At 34.4% G+C, this 22,616-nt stretch overlaps 3 protein-coding genes across 6 annotated transcripts; all 3 read right to left on the bottom strand.

Annotated features, from left to right (window-relative positions):
* Window positions 1-4,265: 4,265 nt before the first annotated feature.
* LOC107467842 (protein PSK SIMULATOR 1) lies at window positions 4,266-11,075 on the bottom strand. 2 transcript variants are annotated; one of them, XM_016087053.3, is made up of 13 exons: window positions 10,772-11,075; window positions 9,818-10,466; window positions 8,714-9,039; window positions 8,500-8,592; window positions 8,316-8,406; window positions 7,650-7,743; window positions 6,731-6,828; window positions 6,353-6,422; window positions 6,026-6,129; window positions 5,580-5,696; window positions 5,409-5,500; window positions 5,151-5,195; window positions 4,266-5,076 (listed from the first exon to the last, which is right to left on the bottom strand). In XM_016087053.3, exons 2-13 carry the CDS (start codon window positions 10,178-10,180, stop codon window positions 4,548-4,550), a joined length of 2,022 nt encoding a protein of 673 aa, XP_015942539.1. In that variant the 5' UTR covers window positions 10,181-10,466; window positions 10,772-11,075; the 3' UTR covers window positions 4,266-4,547. The 2 variants fall into 2 exon arrangements, with proteins under 2 accessions (XP_015942539.1, XP_015942540.1); XM_016087054.3 differs by having other exon boundaries at window positions 5,409-5,485; window positions 10,772-11,074.
* A 3,309-nt stretch (window positions 11,076-14,384) lies between these two features.
* On the bottom strand, window positions 14,385-18,486 carry LOC107467866 (protein-tyrosine-phosphatase PTP1). Of its 3 annotated transcripts, none has more exons than XM_016087082.3 (9): window positions 18,153-18,484; window positions 17,917-18,013; window positions 17,671-17,753; window positions 17,386-17,526; window positions 17,148-17,282; window positions 16,525-16,673; window positions 16,286-16,427; window positions 14,926-15,005; window positions 14,385-14,747 (listed from the first exon to the last, which is right to left on the bottom strand). In XM_016087082.3, exons 1-8 carry the CDS (start codon window positions 18,360-18,362, stop codon window positions 14,937-14,939), a joined length of 1,026 nt encoding a protein of 341 aa, XP_015942568.1. In that variant the 5' UTR covers window positions 18,363-18,484; the 3' UTR covers window positions 14,385-14,747; window positions 14,926-14,936. The 3 variants fall into 3 exon arrangements, with proteins under 3 accessions (XP_015942568.1, XP_015942567.1, XP_015942569.1); XM_016087081.3 differs by having other exon boundaries at window positions 14,385-14,794; window positions 18,153-18,483; XM_016087083.3 differs by lacking the exons at window positions 14,385-14,747; window positions 14,926-15,005 and having other exon boundaries at window positions 16,286-16,422; window positions 18,153-18,486.
* An 873-nt stretch (window positions 18,487-19,359) lies between these two features.
* Window positions 19,360-22,096, bottom strand: LOC107467784 (G-type lectin S-receptor-like serine/threonine-protein kinase At1g34300). Its single transcript, XM_016086970.3, has one exon. The coding sequence runs from the start codon at window positions 21,915-21,917 to the stop codon at window positions 19,488-19,490; it is 2,430 nt and encodes an 809-aa protein (XP_015942456.1). The 5' UTR covers window positions 21,918-22,096; the 3' UTR covers window positions 19,360-19,487.
* Window positions 22,097-22,616: the final 520 nt, after the last annotated feature.

Below are 22,616 nucleotides of genomic sequence, written 5' to 3'. Positions count from 1 at the left end.
TAATAATATATATCACATCATCAATTTTAATTATTTAATAAAATTTAAAAATTAATCAATCAATTTTTAGTAAAATATTTTAAAAAAATTGAAATTAAAATCATAACTCCCATAATAAATTAATTTATTACATATTATTATTTAATAAAAATATAAAATATTAATTAAATATAATAAACATCTACATTAAAAGTATCATAATAATATTATCATAACAAATTTTAAGTTATAAACTATTCAAATTTCATACTATTTAAAATATATTTACTTTTTTTATTATTTTATAATATTTTATATATAATTATATTTTAAAATTCTTATAATTATACTTATTTCAATATGCTATTTAAATCAAAGAATCAAATAGGTATGTTTATTTTATTTTATTTAAATTATTTTTATTAAAATAACTTATTCAATATATTATAGATATTTCACACCATAAGTATTTTAAAAAATTTTATTTTTACTATGATAAATGTCTTTAAAAAATTGTATGTATTATGAAAAGAAGAATAAGTAAATGTCAAAAAAAACTCATAAAAAATATGAAAAATAAAGTTTTTGTGCTATAATATAAAAAATTATTATAGATTCAAATTATGAAAAATTCTATAAAATTATACCTATCATAATAATTTTTATCAAATTATAAATTACTAACTCAATAATTATTTTAGATTAAAAATTAAATTAAAGATTTTAGATTAAAGTGTTACAATAATTTTTGTGCTATTTGATAGAAAAGCAAAAAAAATTATTGGGCACTACCTCAAAACTAATTACATTTCAAGACAACAATGATACTAAAGCATCGTTCTAATTAAAAAATTTATACAACTTCACACTTATATTTGAAGCCAAAATTAATGATTTTAACTAAGCTTTCAACAGTACGCTATTACTAAGACATTTGTTTTGACAAAAAATAATGAAACTCAACCCCTATTACAACAAATAAAATAGGTAATACAACAAAAATTTTATTTATTCAAAGCATCATTTTTATTGCTCATTTATATTGTTCATTAATTATAGGAACTAACTTCACCAATACTAATATCATCAAACATAGAGAACATACAAATTAAGAAATTAAGAAAAAAAATTAAACAAATCCAAGATATATCTTTAGATAAAAGAACATATACACATAGATGGAATAAAAAAGGACAATAGATCAGAAAATATATACAAGTGAACCGTTTAAAAACATCATGTCTCCACAGGAAGAAAAAAGAAATAATTCCAACAACGACTAAAAATAAAAAGAAGAGAATAAATACCATATAAAAAGATTAAGTCCATCAATTATAACAAATACGAAAATAAAAATAACAAATAAAAATATAGATTTGTACAATTTCAATATAAAAATTTTTTTGTATTATAAAATATTTTAAATAAAAAATAAATCAAATTTAATATTAACTTATATATATTTTAATTAATTTTTAAATAATATAATACTTATTAAAATATACTATATACTATCATTAATTTATCACCTCGTTTATTGTGCAAATCTCACTCTAGTTACTCATAAAAGATGAAGTAAAAATCGAGAAATAACTAAGAGTGATAGAAACAACAATACTATATATTGATGCATGAAGAAACAAAATGGCATAGTCTCTTCATATTTACTTAAGAAGTCGTGGTTTCGAGTCTCCGTATCTTTGTGTTTCGGCCCGGCCCAGTTGGTCCATTTTCCAGACCCGAGTGACCGGCCAACCTGCAGGAACACGAAACCCGAACATTAACCAGGAGGCAACCCGAACCGCCACCCCTCCCATGAGGCACCTAATAGCTGGGGAAGGAAGTTTTTTGGAAGGTGGGTCTTCTCCCGTGGGACTTGCCCTAGTGTAGACTATATAAGGGAAGGGCCCTACCCCTCCCCAAAGGTACGTTATCTAACCCTCACTTTTTCTGCCACCTTGTATGGATTCTGACTTGAGTATCGAAGTCTCTTTTGCAGGTGGCTCCTCCCTCACTACTTCGTCAATCCGGAAGATCCTCGAGCGTCCTTCTTCTCCCTTCAACATCAGTCCGGGAGGTCCAACCTCACACCAGCGATTCGAATCCAGGTCCTTTGTCACCCCGTATATCCAGCACATCCGACCCGTTCAGGAACCCTCCGAATACTTTGGTAAAAAAAAATTTGGAATAACGTGTTTGCAAAGAGGCTAACTTGCCTTATACATTTAAGAAAAATAGGTGTGTGCATGGCTCGACCCGAAGATCCGATCCGGCCCTGAACACTTTAAGGACTAATTTGGTGGGATTTTACCGGATCTAGGGCCGGGTAAAAGTCTTAAAGATAGACCCGGTTTTTATTTCGGGTTGGGTCCGGGCCATAGCTCGGGTCACCCGAACTCGGCCTAGTCATCATACACAATTAATATTTTGTGTTATTAGTGATGGATGATGGTTATTCTTATGTGGAATTTAAGTATTGTAAACCTTAATATTTTGTGTTATTGTAAGACTATAAGTTAATGTTTTATGTTTAAAATGCATAATATTGTGTTATTTGTATTGATTTAAATATTTGGTGTTATTAGATAATATTAGTATTGATTATGGTTATGCTTCAATTTTAGAGAAGAGTTGGTTCTTGTTATATTTTTCTAAGTGAATTTTACCATGTCAAATAATGGTTGAAGTCTTAAAAATTTAGATATTTTCACATGCTAGCTTATAATAAGGTTTCAAAGTAATGTAATATTAATGGCCTGGTTTTTACCCGGTATAATCGTGGTTCGAAAGTGTATAGGTTTCATCGGGTCTAGGGTCGAGTTCGGGTCTAACAAATAGGCCCAGTATATATTTCGAGCCGAATCTGGGTCACATTAAACCCGGTTTCATCCGATCCATGCACACCCCTACAGGAAAATAGAGTAATTAAATAAAATTGTTGGAAGGATCTAAGATCTCCATCAAGTTAACGAACGAATCAACGGAAGAATTGACATTATTGGTATCCGGTTCTCAGCTGTGGGCGCAGCACATTGTTCTTGTTAAGAGCTAGTAATGTACAAATACCTTGCAAATGAAGAAATTTGAATATAGCAAATACACTAAGTGAGTGATTCAGTGATGAGCTATCCCTTGCTGTGATTCTTCCTTAAATTGTCGTCAAGTGATCAAGTGAACATGCATGACACTTTCTCCAATGAAATTTAGACACACACTGGTTGGAATTTGTATGTAAGAAGAGTATATCCTCTCAATTTTTTTCCTTTGTTTGTTGGGTAAGGTATGATCTTTTAATATTTAATATATTCTGTCACATATTTTTTTGTCCTACTTATAAGAAATTACACTTTATCAAATAATTAAAAAAAATTGAAAAGATTCGTCCTTGTATGTAGGTAGGTTTTAGTCTATTTTACAACGCATAATAGTTTCATATATTGTGACAATAGGTTCTTTTGTCAATTTCCCCCACAAAATACTATTGACAATTCATTCTAGAGACGATGTATATATTATGGTTAAAAAAAAAGGGTTCTCTTTGATAAATAATTAAAGACATATCTAGTAAAATGTATTGATTTTTTTATTAATTATTTAAGATAGATTATATATTCTTCATTCTTTTCACCCAAAAACCTCCACTTTTTAATTTAGATATGGAAGAGAGAATAATGTAGAACGCAGTTGTGGAATATATTGTTGCTTTACGTAGTTATAGTGTCAAGAGCAAATCGGACCGTCCAATTTGCGTTTAAAAAAATTAAAAAAATTTGTAGCACACAAACCGAACCATCCGATTTTTGTTTTCAAAATAAAAAAAATAAAATAAAAGTACAAATTGGACCCTCCGATTTTTCCTCCCACACAAATTGGACAGTACATTTTCTTCATTTCATAGTTCAAAAAAACTGTCCCACATTCACATCTAACACCACCCACTTTCATAACCATGCACAACACATAGAATTTACATATCCAAGAAAATGAGCCAAAAACCTCTTCATTATAAATTCTGAGGAACCTTGCTTCTTAAGAAAGGAACAAATCAGCATAGCATATGCATTCTGTTCCATCAGATATAAATCAAGGAATATTGTTATCCGTTACACATTTGTAGTTTGCAAGTACAAAGTCTAGAAGAATTTATTTTAACTAAGTAGCAAACCTTCAACTAATTAAGGGGGGTGTGTGAGAATGAAGGAAATAATAACCCTTTCCTTCTCTTCCTTTTCCTTCAAAATTAACTCACAAAGATACCCTTATGGTTTATAAGTGCAAGATGAATATGAAGAGAAAACATTGATTTATAATTATTATATGATCATGAAATCTGTACATATACATTTGATTAAGAAAAAAACTTTGACCCCCTCCCCCCTTGTTCCGATCCCATAATCATATACAGCAATCTCAAGAAAGAACATGCCTTGCATCACAACCCCACTCTTGAAATCAACAAACAGAGGCAGCACCCAACTTTGAACAAGTAATTATAATATTGAAGATCTTAAATTCATTCCAACATTCCCGCTACCTCACTTTCTAGGATCAAAGATTTTGCCATGCAACTATGAACTCCTAATTGTATCCAACCTATCAATGACATCCAAGGCCTTCATTCTATCAATGTCAAAGTCAATAAAAGGAATTGAAGGTAGCCTCCTTGTTGAAGTAGAAGAGAATATATCATTCTTACTACTACTTTCACTTATTGGGGAATGACTACTACTCTTGCTCAGCCTATGGTGCTTACTCAACCTAGTCTTGGCTGTGCTGAATTCCTGACTCTTGCTGATTCCTGGCGTCAGTTTTCTCTTGCCGACGTCTCTAAGCATTTGCTGATCTTCTACTGTTAATATGGGAGAATTGGAGCAGGCTTTCTGTGTAAATAATTGTCCTGTGTTTTGCGTTGGAGAACGAATCGGAGACTTGACCGGAGACCTAACTCCATTACCAGCTCTGACTTGGCTGACAAGATGATGGAGCCAGACAACAAGTTCAAGAATGTAAGCTTCTGCTTTGTCCTTATCGGCATGGTGTAGTGTCTCGATTCTTAATAAGTCCGTCTGGCCCGCAGGTTTGCGGTTGACCTCAGACCTAGACAAATTTGATAAGTAAAGAGTTCAGAAACTTAATCATGGAGAAAATAAGTCAAAGATTTCTATGCTTACCCTGTATTTGCCCATTCTCCAACCCATCCAAAGCCATGATGAGCTCTGTATAAATCGAATTGAAAGGGGGCAATTAGAAACACTAGAAGAGAGTGTAAAAAAGATAATGGTAAATATGGTTAAAGCAAATCTAATATCAAATTGTTAACAATCAAAGAAAACTGAATAGTTCATTTTGAGTAGAATAACATCATAAAGCTAAGCAACTGTATTGTGTTTGCATATTTAAGAATTACTGAGTAAGGCTGGCAAATTTACTTTGTTGTATTGGTAGCAATAGGCACAAGCCACTGCAAAGTTTTCTCCATTTCAGCTTTGATTTGTGGGACTGTAAGCTGCAAGAATGTTTCCTTCATGTCAAATATGGACTTAAAAGTTAAAAATTTGGTCATAATAGACAGGAAATAGAGAAAACAATAGGACAAGCACCTCTTCCTTGAGTTGAAATGACTGTAGTCTTGATCGCAATGCCGATTTTACATTAGGTGGTAGCCCTTGATATAAGGCATCCCTTGTATTGGGAGGCACGGAACTCGAACGAGACACCTGAGAAAATTGAAATGTCAGCACAGGGCTACCTTCACAAACATCTTGCAATTATCTTAGAGACATCTGTGCTGCTATTGTGAACATTGGTGGCTGTAACAACTGCGAGTTAGATTATTCTTTGAAAATAAACATAGAATTATATTAATCACTGTTATAATTATATTAATGACTGTTACTATTTTACTATTATAAAGATGTTTTCACCTTTCATAATTGAACCATTATGCAATAATGAATTTGCTATTCAATAAAATAGATATAAATGCACTTCCAAGACAACTAAAAGTATTATAGACTGCATGATTAAGTAAGACTATGGAACTCACAAGAGTATCAATTTGGGTGATAATATTTGCATAATGCAAAGCAAGACCAGCAGACCCCAACTTCATCGAGTTGCCCGGAGACTCTTCTACTGGCTGATCATTGTCTGCAAGGTCAAAAAGGGCAACAAATATAAAGACATTTATTCAATCTGGCATCTTAACAAAGCAAAAGGATGATCTTACAGCTTGTCATGAAAGACGGACAAGCACAAGAAAAAGTTAAAAATTCTCCCACACCCCATCATCCTTAACCAGGGTACAAAAAATAAATGCATAATTATAAATAAGCTAATCGTAATAAATTATTTGCAGTTCTTGAAAGCATACCAGCACTGCCAAATGCTTCGTGTATCTCCAAATGTAGAAAATGCACAATGTCTACAAGCTTTTCCATTACCTGAAGATACCACAATAAGATTTTATATTTCTACAAAAATAAAACATACTCAATATAAAGTGGTTGAAAAGACTATGGATGATTTTTTTTTTAATAGAACATGACAATTATCATAATAGAAATAAGTAAACTACACAACGGGAAGCACCAAGATAAATGAAACTACCAAAGAAAATAATATGAAAAGAAGACAGCATAATTCAAAGAATGCAGGACAGTGCAACACAAACAAATCGCCAATCTCTATTTTAGACTTTAAGCTTCCATCACAATTGAACATAAGAAGCAGGAAATACTAGTTTTCTTACCTCTTCCAAAATCCTGGACCACAGTGATTTTTTCTTCAAATTCCTCACATGCTTCTTTTGACTCTTCAATTCTGCTCTTAAAATTGCAAGGCTGTCTCCTACACATGTGATAAATATTGATAACCTAAAAATAAGAATACTCTCGTAATAGTAACAAGCACAATATAGTTATAACTTATAACATGATTTCTTAAACTGAAAATACTTACTTCATCAGATATTTGGACATCTAGACACATTTATTTACAGCAGTACAAATTTTCTGTTCACTACAATAAAATGGTTTATGGGGAATAGAAGGAAAACATTTCCTGCTAATTAACACTAGATTTTCTATCCCTATTTTAATGAAAGATCTTTCAGGCTCTTAATGAACAACATTGGTTTGGTAATTGATGAGAGCAAGGAGTAGAAAACTTAAAACTGGTGTGAGGTTGTGGTGGAGGTTCTCTAGCAAAATCAATAAGTGCAAACTGCTCACATTCTGCAGAATTCATTTTATCATCACTACATTTCTGGAAGAAATGGATTTTGTGACTGAATTTTCAGAGTTCCTCTTTTTCATCAAAGGAATCTGCAGTTATTTTTGTGAGATCAACACATTGTTTTTGTGACGGAAAATTTGAGCACTTACTTACATTTTATTATAGACAAATATTTGGAAGTTTCATATGTGCTTGTAAAAAAGAGCTCCAATAGTTCAAAGCAGGATTTTATTTGGGGGTGCTATAGAATTTTTTTAATAGTATTTTGTTTAAAAATAATTTGGTACAGGAAATTCACCTATAGGATGTGTTGTGTTTCCATTCAAAACATGCCATAAGTAACAAGGTTCTATACAGAATAACTATTTTTAATACATGATACAAGAACATAGGACCTACTGACTAATGATAATTTTGTCCAGGCTTGCATTTACCTCTTTGTGTGGTATTTGAATTGTCCTCTTCTTGAAGCTTGCGCCGGTAATCTTGATCAAATCTGTCCAAGGCATTCGATTCATGATATAACTCCTGCATTCAAAATAAAGATATTGGTTTAGTCTTAGAAAGTAGAAACAATCATTTTGCGCAAAGAACTCCCAGCAGATTTTCCAAATGAAGACACATTTTTCTAACAAACATGATGGTTCTATGGAGGGAAAAAAAAATCTTCCTCGATACACTTGCCTACAGCTGCTACGGAGTATTAACTCGAACATTAAAGTTGAGAAAGCACGTAACTGAAAAACAAACTAATGATAAAGCACAAACGAAGGCATAGCTGGCAAGCCTGTCTACTTCTAGAAATGTTCAAACACAAACAAACAAAAGATATGTCAGTTCCAATGTGTTTTCTAATTTAAAGGTCGAAGATGTGTAATCAACCACTAATGCATTTATCAGGTTAGGTTGCCTACATTACACCCTTTGGGTGCAGCTCTTCTCCAGACCTTGTGTAACATGGGATGCTTGTGCACAGGCTGACCTTTTATCCACAAGGCATCATGATAAAGAGACTAAAGTAAAAGACCTAAACCTTAAGTGGGTAAACATTTTAGATAAAGAAACACCATTAGACAAACCATAATAATGGGTGTACTCACAGCTGTACATTGAACAAGTGTCATTAGTTGCTGCATCACTATTTCTGCCTCCTCTTTCAATTGCCTTTGTGGTGTAAGCTCTGAACCTAACCTAAACATCAGAAATTGAAAGCAAATTATAACTAAAACAATGGTAAACATTGCAAAAGTTAAGGTAAGACTAAATAATTTCAGTAAGGATTACATCTCAAAGTAACGATCAAGGTTGTGCCACTGAGGATCTTTGCAACGGTTTCCAAAACGTACAACTTCACCAGAAAAGATTTTCAATTCTTCTCTGCCAAAACATTACAATATAATAGTCACATTTAAGTGTAGATAGTAGCTGAAGAAAGTGAGCTCCAAATCAAAGTTGGAGAGCATCTAAGAGAAGAAACAAACTATTCTTGATAATCTACCTTTTGTCTGTTGCAGCAATTCTTAGGAGTTCATCCATATCTTTGGATATCAAATTTTGCACTCCTTCAGATGGCAGAACAACTTCTTTTAAATGTCTAATGTTCTCTTTTGAAAGAGATTGCATCAGGTTGGCACCCTTAACAATTGTATTTGCGACTTCAAAGGCCAAAATTGAAATTTTATTTCCTTTTGTTGTCATGCCTGATGTAAAACCACTACTGAGATTCAAACTTGTCATACTACTACCTAACGTATCCAAAACTTCTACCGCCTTGCCAAGCCCAGCTGTACCAGCTCTGCCCAAAAGTGAACTCACTTCCGATACCTGTAACGTAGAAAGAGATAAGGCAAAAGCACAATCTAAAGGGAAGGGCACATATATAATCCATGACATAAAGCAAAACTGATGTAAACACTTCTCTACAAATCAGTTATCTTTAGGCAGTCTCTAATATCATAAACAGAGACTGCTTAATATCTAGAGAACTAACCATATTACATAAATTCAATATTTAAGATCCAAACATGAAAAGAAAAAAGAGGGCAAAGATAACAAACAAGGAAGATAGAATGTTCCAAAGGCAACAATAATGTTTGGGTATCAGAACCAGGGATTGCAGCCTCCATATCTAATGCAAATCATTTGAGTTAATTCCCATCAAGTATCATAGTTCAAATGCATACAGGTGCCTTAGCATACACTCCATAAACAATTACTAAGATCATGTTCTAATCGACTCCCTTCTGAACCTTGGTTTCTTTCCTTGCCTGATTCCACAGCAAGGCACCCATTTCCATTGGTGTCTATGGAATCATTCAAGCGTCCATGTCATGCCTAGGGGGTTTGTACATTAACAACACCACTTAATAAGATCAATCCAACTAAAGCTGAATCCAGAAATAATACACATTCTCCTTCTTCAGGGGCAGCATTAAAGTTTGCACGTTTTGGTTTTGCTTGATGTTTATACAACATAACCTTTTAGCCAAACACTTGTTCTGGCACTGCGATTATAGTTTGCAAGCTTTGAAATACAATATAAACCAATCCAAACACAGAAGAAATAGAGATCAAATATGAGGGCGGTAAGTCAGTAATCTACCTTTGCAGCAGCCTGCTTGGACTTGGCTGATCTGGACTTATGTGATAAAGCTCTAGATAGAGCAGGAATTCCGTCGTTGATATCATCTGCACCGGACCCATATGATACCTTTTCCATTCCAGAAAAGGAAAATGATTCCCTTTCATGCTTTTCCAACTCATCATCATCAACAAGTGGGGGAACATTTGAATTGCTGCTATCTATACTATTTGCAGGAAGTCCAATAGACTGATAAGTCATTGCAGGCTCATTATTAACATGGCCATTAGCATGTCTCGACGACGAGCCTTCGCTAATAAGAGCATTATTTACAGCTACACCATCCACAGTGGCTTTCCATGACTTTGAGCAAATACCACCCATATTATTTTCAGTTCGTAGAGACTATAGCTTTTACTCTTCTGTACACAATGTCTATACAATAATGCAGTAATGCACTATAACTTAGAACAAGAAAAACCTCACTTCAAAATCTTTCTGAGGAGTTCATATCACAAAACTGAACTGGACTATATAAGAAGCAACAACTCAAGAAACAAGCAGAGCCTTCAATTGACAGGGATGTTATAATCAAGGCGCAAATGTTGATCATACCAATTCTGATCACCTTTACAGGTCCAGTCCATCAACTCTGCTAAGATCACCAAATCTGGAATTTTTTTTTGTCAGACAAACAAAAGGAGGTTAAAATTTCACAAATGTTATGCATTTTCATTTGCTTATTATGTTACATATTTATTTTCTTTTTGAAAAAAAAAATAAAAATTTCCGAACAAACCAAAACCCCAATTCAGAATAAACAAAACCAGCAACATCAAGAAGAAAATTAGAGACAACCAATATTTTTTCCCCTTAAAAAAAAGGGGGGAAAACCCCACATGAAGAGACGTTAGGCTAAAGAACACATTAGAGGTTTGGATCGAATATATGGATTTGATGGGGGTAGGGAACTACCAGCAGCAGAGATCTGGGAGAAGGTGCATGTGTTAATGGCTATGGTGGGTCAAATGGATCGAGAAAGAAGTAAAGTGAAGCACATAAATAGAACAAAGAGAAGAAAAAGGAGGGCACAGTTGAGCTGAGAGAGTGTTATTTCTCTCTCTGTTTTTTCTCAGAGACACGGTGATGCGGTGCCCAGGAACCGCTGCTACACGCAAAAAGCTCAGAACTTCAGAAGATGAAATCTCTCTCTCTCTCTCTCTCTCTCTCTCTCTCTCTCGTTTTTTCTAGCTCTTCTTGCTCTTTGTAATTTTTTCATTTCTTTTTGACTAAAGTAACAAATAAGTCCATGAGAATGTGTATTTTGGATAGAATAGATTTTTAAGATGCATTTGTTTGAGGTAAAAATAGAAAAAAATTAAAAAATATATTTTTTATGGTTGAATAAAAAAATAAAAAAGAAATTAATAGTATAAAAAAGTAGGTGAGATTTATAGAATTTTTTTAATATTAGATGGAAAATAGAAGGAACTGCTAAATAATTTGGTTATGGAGTAAAAGGATGGTGTTTTGGCTAGAAATGAGAAAACTTAGTGTATTTATATTTGGGTGGACATGTCAGATAACTAGTTCAACACGCAGGAAGCACGTTAAAAGCACCACGTGGGGGATGTAGAGGACTCGTGGCGGAGAGTGGTTGGATGAACCACGTAGCACGTGGGGGTATGGTGGATCAGCACGTAAGGGGCATGCTACCACGTAGCCACGCGTGATTGGGTGAAGCTTCAAACACATGGTGGGCGTGGTGAGTCTGCACGCGGGGGGCGTGATGACACATGGCAAACCATGGTTGGCTGAGACACACAGCACGTGGGGGGCATGTTGAATGCTCCCTCTAGATAAGGTCGAGCTCGGTATCACTTTCATTCCGAATGAGATTGTGCTTTGAGCATCTTCTGAGTGTGTTGGTAGTGTAATAGAGGGTATTGCAAACGTGGTGATATATCGCAATGGTGAGATAATACGGAATACTCATGAGGGAGTGAGGTTTGTGTGCCATAATTCGTTTTTGTTTGTGATTCCATGCACCATGACGTTTATGGAGCTTCAAAACGGTCTCTGTCAAAGTATGGAAAACTGTATGTTAATGAGAGTGAGAATAATTTTGTAACAAAATCCGGTTGTAGTTTTTGGTGGACTAATACAATTTGATACCATGCTAATCACTAACGAATCGAGTATGCAGAATATGTTTCAAAATCACCGACAGACTCAGATGCGACAGCCACAGATTGAGCTGTATGTTGAATTTGAAACCGTAGAGGCAGAAGGGATACAAAATGAATTAGATATAGAGGATGATAGACATGTAGTGTACGAAGGAATGAATTGTGACAGCGAAGAGGACTTCGAAGCCACTTATGAAGCTGGCGACGAAGACGAGGATGGTGATGTGGGAGTTGAGATAGCAGCGGAAAATGTAGTAGTTCATCCCTCAAGCAGTCAACCGATGAATGTGCCACCTTTTATGCGTGAGTTGGATCTCGACGCCATGCATGTACCGAAATTTTCGGAATATGCAAACATAGGTACGTGATGACTGAATAATACGTTTTTGTTAATTTAAACTTTGGATTGATTAATGAACGATGATTCCTGCTTTCTGTAGGCGTTGTTGATCCTAAAGACGGAGAGTTCCGAATTGAAATGGAATACAGTTCTAAAAAGTCGGTCGTTGCAGCCATTAAAAGTTAAATTATCTCTAGAGGAGTTGACTTCTATATGTATAAATCTGAGCCACATACATTCTATACAAGATGTATGGGCGTAGGTGCGACTGACTTATCCGAACCAGTTTAATTTTTTTAAAAGATCTATTTTAATCTAAGTACAAATCTTCAAAGATTTAGTTATCATTTTTTTTTCTTTTAGCAATGGTCAAAACACTCTACTCATTTAAAATTTTGACTTTTGACTGTTCTGATGAAAATTACTATATTTCAAAATATATAAGAAAAAATGTATATATAACAATTAATTTAATAATTAATTTCCAATATACATCATTTATAATTTAATGGAAGAATACTAGTTAAATTTTTCAATGATAATAAAAGAGAGTTTCAACTTTCAACGCATTTAAAATGATAGAAGCTTAACAAAATATATTCTTTCTATATTAACCAGCTAAATCTCGATTATTGGTTGTAAATATTCAATTATTTTTTTATAAAATGAAAAGCTGTGTCTAATAACATAATCTAAAGAAAATTTACAGAGACAGTCACTTGTGATTAGTTGCAATTATTTAATGCAGACGATACATTAAAGTTAAAAGGTACATTACATGATCAAGATCAACCGAGGAAGATGGTCATAACCGAGACAAAGAGCTGCTACGGTCAACACCTCCACTGGATCTTGTGAAGGTGGTCCACATCGGCGGCGATAACAATTCGATGAAAACAGCCAACTTAACTGGCACACACTCCCTCTTCCTCAAGTTACACTCAACTCTTGTTGCTTTCTACATTTTCAGTTTTCTTTTTTACAAAATTTCAAAAAAAAACTACAATAATTAATAGAATTTAATTTTGATGCAATGTGTGTATAAAGTAATTTTACACGTGTATTTAATTATATAACGACACATCAACAAAAATTATTATATTTTACATTGTCCGTATGAATTCAAAAAAACAAATGTGATTACACAACAATATAAGTACATCAAAATTAAACTCTAATTAATAGTTCTTAAAACAAAACCAATTCTCTATTTTCAATGAAAATTCATGGCACGCATATTTGAAAATATGGTCGAGGCACCAAGCAAGTTTTATCGTAAGCTAACACGCTATGCTTTCTTATGCTCAAGTCTGAACACTTTAATTGCTATTGCAAACAAAGTACAGGAAAACTTTGATCCAGTGTTTTCACTCATAACTTAACAAGAGTGAAACTTCATGGAAATTTCTTTTGTATAGGTTAAAAAACAAGACCAAGATACAGGGAGAAAACTATATCTCTGATTCTCTTCAATTATTTGCCTTGAGTATGGTGTGTATCTACCTGATATGATGATAACTATTCCTCCCATGTGAAGTTGCTCTTGTCAGGTTGTTAGTCACAGGGAGCTTCTGATTTTTAAAAATGGGGGAAATGGTTTAGACCCATGTTATTTATGCCATACATTTCCTTGTGTACATGTTTTTTGTCAATATTAAGCCATTTACAACCAACATATCTGCAAGCATCAATTAGATAATCCTTCTTACTTACAAGTAGATATACTTGGCATTCCGGAGAGTTTACTTGGGTCTATAGATTAATGAAATTCTTATGTTCTCCTAGAAATCATTTAATGTGTTATTAAAGAACACAACCACTCATTTTCGTTTATAATATATAGTTAGAGATGACTATAAATGTTCTTGAAACGTGCATTAAAATTGCTCAAGAGCATGATTGGATGTTAAAGAATGGTTGTTATTCTTAAGTTGCTATAGACCTATAAGAAGCTTACTAGACGACAAGTCCCATCAGCTAGGAATGTAGGACCTAAAAAGTCAACGGATATATTTATAGTAGTTGGTCAGTACTAAATGATAACCAACACTTGTAACTATTTAATCAACACTAATGTAAATTGATAGCCAGATCTGATATATAAACTAACATAGAGAATTTCACCAATACAAAAGGTTAAGCTAATATAGCAGAACATGCTATAAGCAGTTGAAATAGTACAGGAAGGTGGAATTCAAACTATTTTAGACATTATGTCCTTGTGTTCCCCATAAATAAATCATGTAGCAAAAAGGATGCCAATGTTAGTTAGATTTTCCCTGCCTGCTATTATACATGAAATCTTGAGAATAACATGAGTTCATTGGAAAGTCATAAATTAGAATGCCAATAGTTTATATTCATCAGCTGCCCGGGAACCCATGCATCGCTGGACTCAAATAGAAAACGGAAGAATTGGAACCTGGCTTCAAAATGATACAAGAGTTTAGCATAGCCCTTGATTCAGCACTGGATTTCCACAACACAAGACAGAAATTCATCATGGTACCAAAATCATTTTCAAATGAGGATATAATAACTAAAGGGTACAAAAAACTGACATAAAAAGGGTACAAAAGACCAACACATAAAGTATGTACCTCTTCAACTCTCACTGCTGTAGAGAAACAAGGTCTTCTAGTTCATCTATGATAGCTTCATAGCAGAAAACAAACTGATCCTGATATATTGAGGAGAGAATTACCAAAAAGTTCAAAGAAAAAGCAAATACAAAGGGGGAGGCCACAGTGCAAAAGTAGCAGTGATAATAGTAATATTATTATAGGGGTATGGGGAGGAGGAAAGGGGATTGCATGCCACAACAGAAACTCTTAGGATCCTTAATGTGATGGATTCCAATTTCCAACTGGTTGGTAAATTGAGGCCTCCTGAACTGAAGGACAGAAAAGAAGACTAGAATGTAACCTTCCTAAGTTTTTACTTTCCTCTAGTTTACAAAGTTACAAGAAATTCCAGTCTTTGACATTTCATTTGTGACGAGGGTGTACGCATTTAGAAAAGAATAAATTATTCCCAATTTAGCACAATAAAATTCCTCCAAACTTTCAACTTATTACAGCACCCTTCCCTAACTTTTTATCCTATTTACTTGCAAGTTGCAGCCAGGGGCAGATGGAGGTGGTCCAAAAGCTAAAGATTTGTATCATCACATGTCACATCATACGTATGCTAAGCTAGAATATGACAAATTTTTTATTTTACTTAAAAAAAATGTTGAAAAATACCCTATCAATGTAAAAGTTTTATTCTGTCAAAAAAAAATATAAAAAGTTTTATTGAAAAGACATATATATATATAGCATTCATTATATAAAAGACTATAAAACACACTAACATTCTTAAATTTAAGAATACTAATATCCCCAGTTTGGTCGTTTTCTTATCATAAAAAGCTATCCGTTTCTCCTTTCTTATTATAAAAATATAAAAATATAATAATTATGTTATACACACACACACACACACACATATATATATATATATATATACACTTGTGGCTAAAATAATTAGAATGCATTCAATTTAACAAATTTATTACAGTAAATATATGACCATTTAATAAGTTATTGTATAAAATATATGTTATGGTTTTAGGGAAAACAACACGAAAACAGAGAAGGAACCCAAAAAAAAAAAAAATTGAATTATGTGTTAGCACTAACAGAGGTATATGATAGGCTGAACAAGTGAAGAAATGTTAAATGGTAGAGGGTAACCACATGCTACGGATTGACACTATTGTCTAGTTTGTGTTGCCGTGTTGATTTTTATACATTCAAAAAAATTTTAAATGAATGCAAAGGGAATTCGAAATAATAAGTGACTCTTCCTCTTCTTCTAACAAGCCAACATGTGACCCAACCAAATACATGCCATCTCATGCAATATTAGTTCATTCAATAATGGTAATTAAAAAATTAAAGCAGCAAAGCAAGGTACCTGGGTCTGAACCATTCCAATTCGTTGGGACCTGAACATAGCTATTGTACTTGAGATATCTAAAGCGGACATATCACCAGCAAGTATTCTCTGAATTGTGTTGTGAATTGTGCAGTATGTTCCAGTTCTACCAATGCCTGCACTGGACGATTGAGTTTGTCTCAGACATATATGCATATGATTTATTGCCATTGTCGTCAAAATTACAAATAATTAAAGAAGCAAAGAATGGGATGAACCTGCAGTGCACCACTATTGGGCCAAGGTTTGCCGGTAAATGGTGCAATCTTCTAAAAATCTCACGAACAGCAGATGTATCTCTTGGAACTCCATGGTCTGGCCATTCAGGATACTGAATGTGCAAAACTGATAACGGTGTATCTTCGGCCTGCAGCAATATCATCCAAAGTTTAATATGAACCACAATGCTATGCAACTTCATGGTGGAGAGACACCAAGAGACTTCCAAAATTGAGACATTAACTTAAGATTTTCTTCTTGAAAATATATTAAGTACAAATATATTATAAGGAAAAAATAGTCTATGTTCCATAAACAAGATTTCATATATCGAGCTCGAGTTGAACGGTATAAGCTGATATTTGTTGATGCAATATGCTTTGCCAGCCTAAAACAAACCAGCCTTTGGTGTTTAGTTTCCTTCAAAGACAGTATATAATCAAAACAATTTACAAAAGTAACAACTAGTTTGAATAGAAAGTAAACATTTGGCCACTATTTTGTTTATGATCTTTTAAAAGGGCATTCCCTCTCAAACATGTTAAGAGATTGGAAATTTACAATTCATTGATGGCTTTTTTCTTGAATCATTCTTCACAGAAGAAGAAGAAGATCAACTCACCTCTTTATGGTTTACTTCCAAATGGCGCAACACCAGTGAAGTTTCAGTAGATTTTATCCATTTACTGATAATAGAGATATTACCACATTCTCTAGGTCCATCCTCAGCTTGAAAGTAATCTCCACACTTTATCGTCTATAATAAGAAAAATATACACACATCAATTTTCTTTTTCTTTTAAAAAAATGTATGTAGACAATAGCAAAAAAATGATCATGACCATTATGGAATCAAGAACCTTGTAATTGTCGACCAACTTAGTAAGCATCACAATTGCAGGGCAATGATATTGGATTACCATTTCCCAGAAATCCTCATATGTGTGAGGCAACGGCCCTTGTGTGGCTATAAATTGCGACACATTTCCGGGCAAAGAGGCCTGCATTTAAGATGAAAACGAAATGCAATTGTCAGCATCATGAATTTCATCTCCAAAGCTCCTTCCACAGCTTTAATTTTCAGACCATATAATCACAATAAAAGAAATTCAAAATAATAATAATAATAATAAGGAAATGCCTACAGATATGCAGCTTGCGTTGATATATCCCTGTGCTTCAGGCCTATAATCCGTGCTAGACTTGAGAACAACCCTGTTATTGTCAACTGAACCAAACACAAAAAATTAAACAAATAAATTGCAAAACTCCACAAGATCAAGGTTGTAATTTTAAATAGCAAGTTGCAACTTCAATTTTACTCAAATGATGAACTTCAAGCACAAGATTTAATCTAAGTATGCCATGGAAAGAGAAGATTAATATTTTACATGGCAACACATCAGTATATCGATTTTTGTTCAAATTGACAGCATCGAGAGCCACAGTGCATCTTCTCCTCATCTCACTTGGCGTTATCCTATTTGCCTGAGAAAGATTCAACATCACAGAATACAAGAATAGCGCCAAAAGGAAAAAAAAAAAAAAAACGTATGAACAATAATCATAAATTAGGAACAAAAAAAAAGCGAAAACAAAAATTGAAAAGAAAAAATTGTAACCTAACCTGCAAGCGAGCAAACTCTTGAGCTATCCTCTGAGGAGTGTGGAGCTTCTCCTTGAAGAACGAGAGCGCTTCCGTACAGTGTTTCAGCTGATCGGAGGAGAGTGCGATTCGCGCGGGATAATCCGCCGAGAAATTCAATTTCTCGCGAGATAATGCTGCGGATGAGGAAAGGGAGGAGGTCGGCGGATTTCCGGCGGAAGAGGCTGCCATGACGGACGTCCGACGGGGACGAGAGCGGGCGGAGGCGCGGTTCCCCAGTTGAGTAGAGAGAGCAGCGTGGATTCGACGTTATTGGGAGTCGAATCTTGCGTGCACTCACTATCGCAATGGAGTAATAATACAACATGATTTGTTTCCGGAATTTATTTTTATTTTTTATTTTTATTTTTAATCCTTATTGGGCGGGCTTGACCTTTTAAATTTAGTTAGTACTTAGTACTTAGCACTTACTAATCACTGGTTTATTATGGAAATGAATATTTATGTAATCATTATGCTACTTCTTCATCTTGACTCCACAATAATAATCGACATTCATTATGGTTTTTGATTCCATGTTACTCTTTTCCTATGCTACCATAATATATTATTGTATTTGGTGTCATGAGTTTAGTATTTGTTTGGATGTCATTATTTTGATAAAAAAAGATTTTTTTATTTTTTAACGTGTTTGACAAATTTTTAGTAGTAAAAGTAAAAGTACTAGAAAAATAAAAAAAATATCTTTTCTGAGAAGCTATAATTTATATATTTTTTTAAAAGATCTTTTTTTTCTTAAAAAAAGATCTTTTTGTATGAGATACCAAATATAAAATTACTTTTACTTTTTTATAAAATCTTTTAAAAAAAAGATAACTCAAAAAAAAATCTTTTTTTAAAAACTCACCCAAACAACCCTTTAGTTAAATATGCATATCTTTTCTTTAAAAATCATTGGAGCACTACTAAATACTTTTTCATTTTTATCATATTGAACGGTAGTGAAGAATAATTGCAGCCTAACAAGTTGTGTAGTTCAGAATCAGATGAAAAGTGGAATAAAGTATTGTCTTAATAAAAATTCTCTTCAACAACTCCAAAAAGTATCTTAATAAATTAACCTAAAAGTATTACAAAAGATGCTACAATTTTTGCAAACTTTATTATTAAGACAAAAAAAAGAATTATTCTCAGCAATATTAATGGGTATATTAGTGTAAAGAATAGATGATAATTGGTATAAGGATATTACTACTCCAACAGCAGACAATTACACATATAATATTACAAAGTGGTAGAAGAAATCTCATATCATATCACCAAAATCCAGAAAAGAAAGGAATGTTCTTTTCTGAGTTACAAAGCTGATGAATCTGCAACATTGGTGTTAATTGCACTAGAAAATCCCATTGTAATGGATTTTGGTGGTGGTGGATTTTCAATATCTACCACACCTTCTAGCATTTGAACAACCTTGCTCATTGTTGGCCTCATTGATGGCTGCTCCTGAATGCACCAAAAACATGCCATAATCAATCTCTCTACTTTCTCCAACTTCACTTCTTCACAAAACAATCTTTTGTCAATCACACCTCTTATGTTACCTTTCTCAAACTCCTCATAGGCCCATATGGAACATTTCTTTCTGTTTGTTTCTTCTGAGACTTCAAAGTTCCTTCTACCACTCACTATCTCCAACACAACCATACCATAACTATACACATCTGATTTCGAAGTAATTGGAAGGTTTGCCAGCCATTCCGGAGCTAGGTACCCTCTTGTTCCTCTCACACTAGTCAATGTTCTGTGCCGGTGATTCGTGGCACTCGAGAGCTTTGCAAGGCCAAAATCCGAGACTTTTGCGTTGTAGTTCTCGTCTAAGAGAATGTTTTCAGGCTTGATGTCACAATGAACAATGCAGTTTCTACACTCCTCATGAAGGTATGTCAGGCCTCTCGCGGCGCCAAGGGCGATGTTGAATCTTTGATCCCAATCCAATAATTTCCCTGATTGTAGTTCATCATCAACAAAGAGGAAATTATCAAGTGATCCATTTTTCATGAACTCGTATACCAAAAGCCGGTGACGCCCTTCCGAACAGAAACCAATCAACCTCACTAGATTCAAATGATGGGTGCTACTTATGGTAGAAACCTCCATCCTAAACTGTTTGTCACCTTGCTCAATTCCCTCAAGTTGCTTCACAGCAACAACAGTTTTATTAGCAAGAGTTCCTTTATAAACAGCACCGAATCCACCATCACCTAGCTTCTCCTTGAAGCCCTTGGTTGACCTTTGAAGTTCCTTGTAAGAGAAATGGATTGGTGCACCGGATGCATACTCAAGCAGAGCATAATGAGCAGAGAATCCACCGAATCTTGGGATATTCCTAAAACACCACAACCATAAACCACCCTCAAATGCAAGGAAACCTAAAATGCTACTCAAAACTAAAGCTACTACCCAACCATGAATCCTCCAATGCTTCTTAACAACATTCTCCAAAGAGGGAGTTGAGTTTGGTGCTACAGGTGGACAAACCTTAATGAAGGAAGTGCTAGGCAGCGCAGGATTCCGGTATCCACTGATGAAATTCGACGTCTTAATGTAACACCATCCGGTTCCATCCGCCAAGGAAGTGGACGCAAAACAAGAACTAGCAGCAAGACAATTTCCACTACAAGCTGAAATACCAATGAAAAATATCTCAGGATTAACAACAAAAACAGGAGGGTATGTCAAGAATTTTGCATGATCCAATTGCAACATAGCAACCTTTCCAACACAGTCCTCAAGCTTCACCTTCCTCTGGCACCCTTTCCTACCATCATTAGGATCAACCATCTCAAAATTCTGAGATGGACAGCCACAAAGAGGTTCTGATTTTGAATCATAACTACACACACCATAGTTCCCACAGTAACCAAAAACCTCACATTGATCCTCAACAGCAACCCAATTCACATTCACAACTTCACTACCCTTCAAATAACTATAAACCCTCAAATTCCCATCATCACCAAGCTTCAAAACCCTCAACACATTGTTCCCTCCTTCATTATAGTCACTACTATAGGCAACAACCACAGGAGAAGTCAAATTAGGATCACTTATCTCCAAAATCCCCTCAGACTTCAATCCTAATACAGGTGAACTCAAATTCACACCACTCATTGAAAAGTTCAAGCCTTGATCCCAATAAGTAACACTATTATTCCAACTAAGGGTAAGATTCCCAGATTTCTGAAGAAAGAATGAGTAAACCCCAGATCTCAGAACCATACCAAGATTGAAACTTTGAGAAGGGACAATTGTATCAGTGGGGTTCTCAAAGCTTGACCAAACAGTGGAAGTTCCATTGGAGAGAACAAAGTTTCCACTTTCAAGAACCGTTGCTGAGGTGACACCTATGTTGCTGGTGTTGGAGTCCCACAAGGTAGCGCCGGAGCCATTAACCAAGCGAAGGTTTCCAGCTGGAAGGAGGCGGAGGTAGCCGCCAAAGTCCACGGCCGCAGAATTTCCGGCGGACCAGATAATGGGGGCGCCGCCGGAGTGTACAACGGCGGCGATGAAGGAAGATGGGGTGGTTTGGAGAGGGTAGAAGCGTAGGGAAAAGGTGTTGTTGGGAGAAGGCCACGATTGGTTGGTGTTTGAAGCATAGAGAGTTGTTCCCGGTGAGATGATGGTGGTGGCAGTGGTGAAGATAGTGATAGATATGAAGGTGACAAGGGACAGTGACAAAGGTGGTTGTTTTCGGAGTTTCATGTTTCTCTGCAGTAGCACCATGTCTTTTTTTTTTTATGTTTTTAATCTTCTTTCTTATGTTTAAAGAAACCGGTTTAGAAGATCATATAGGATGATATGTACGGGGAGAAAAAGAACATAAAAGAATTTGACTTTGGACTTTGGAGTGTTGGTGGGGTAGCCATGTGTGTAGTTCTGGACTCCTGGTAGAAAGGGTATGAATGTGTTTTCTTGTTTTCAAACTTAAATGTGGCTTATTTTTCAAATAGTGTGGTTTTTCTTTTACCAATTTTCAATTCCATGGTTTGATCTTGTGAGTTTGCTTTTTAGTCAATTCCAAGTTGGGATTTGATATTTGTTTGCTTACGGCTAGTCAATAATGCAAATTTGTTTGCTGCATGTATAACGTGAGATTCTAATATTTGACATTTGTTTAAAAAGACTAGTAAATTAATCCTTAGACTAACTCAATAACTATGTGATTTAAAGTGTGACTATATATAACTACCTTTTCTATGCAGTTTCTTTTTTTATTTTTTAAATTTTTTCAACGTTTTTTACGTTCTCTTTCTTTGTTGTGTTCTTTTTATTCACGATCAATGTTCTTTGATTTGATTTGAAGATTTGGGTCAAATTTTTTTAAAATCAAGCTGTAAAATCAAGTTTGAACAGATATTTCGTTTTCGAAGACAATAAATAATACAAATTCACACTGTCAGTTGAACAAATTGAATTATTATT

This window comes from Arachis duranensis, chromosome 9 (assembly GCF_000817695.3).
Source record: "Arachis duranensis cultivar V14167 chromosome 9, aradu.V14167.gnm2.J7QH, whole genome shotgun sequence".
NCBI lineage: Eukaryota > Viridiplantae > Streptophyta > Magnoliopsida > Fabales > Fabaceae > Arachis > Arachis duranensis.
The sequence above is the reverse complement of the archived record's forward strand: the minus strand, read 5'-3'. Positions and strand labels throughout refer to the sequence as shown.

Excerpts from the sequence above, each read along its gene's own strand:
- LOC107467842 (XM_016087053.3), bottom strand. The coding sequence starts at position 10,180 with ATGGGTGGTATTTGCTCAAAGTCATGGAAAGCCACTGTGGATGGTGTA. Across the intron at positions 8,593-8,713 it reads ATTGCTGCAACAGACAAAAG|AGAAGAATTGAAAATCTTTT; the intron begins GTAGATTATCAA and ends ATGTTTTGGCAG. Across the intron at positions 6,130-6,352 it reads CGAAGCATTTGGCAGTGCTG|ACAATGATCAGCCAGTAGAA; the intron begins GTATGCTTTCAA and ends TTGACCTTGCAG.
- LOC107467784 (XM_016086970.3), bottom strand. The coding sequence starts at position 21,917 with ATGGTGCTACTGCAGAGAAACATGAAACTCCGAAAACAACCACCTTTG.
- LOC107467866 (XM_016087082.3), bottom strand. The coding sequence starts at position 18,362 with ATGGCAGCCTCTTCCGCCGGAAATCCGCCGACCTCCTCCCTTTCCTCA. Across the intron at positions 18,014-18,152 it reads AAGAGTTTGCTCGCTTGCAG|GCAAATAGGATAACGCCAAG; the intron begins GTTAGGTTACAA and ends AATCTTTCTCAG. Across the intron at positions 15,006-16,285 it reads TTGGAATGGTTCAGACCCAG|GATCAGTTTGTTTTCTGCTA; the intron begins GTACCTTGCTTT and ends TCAATATATCAG.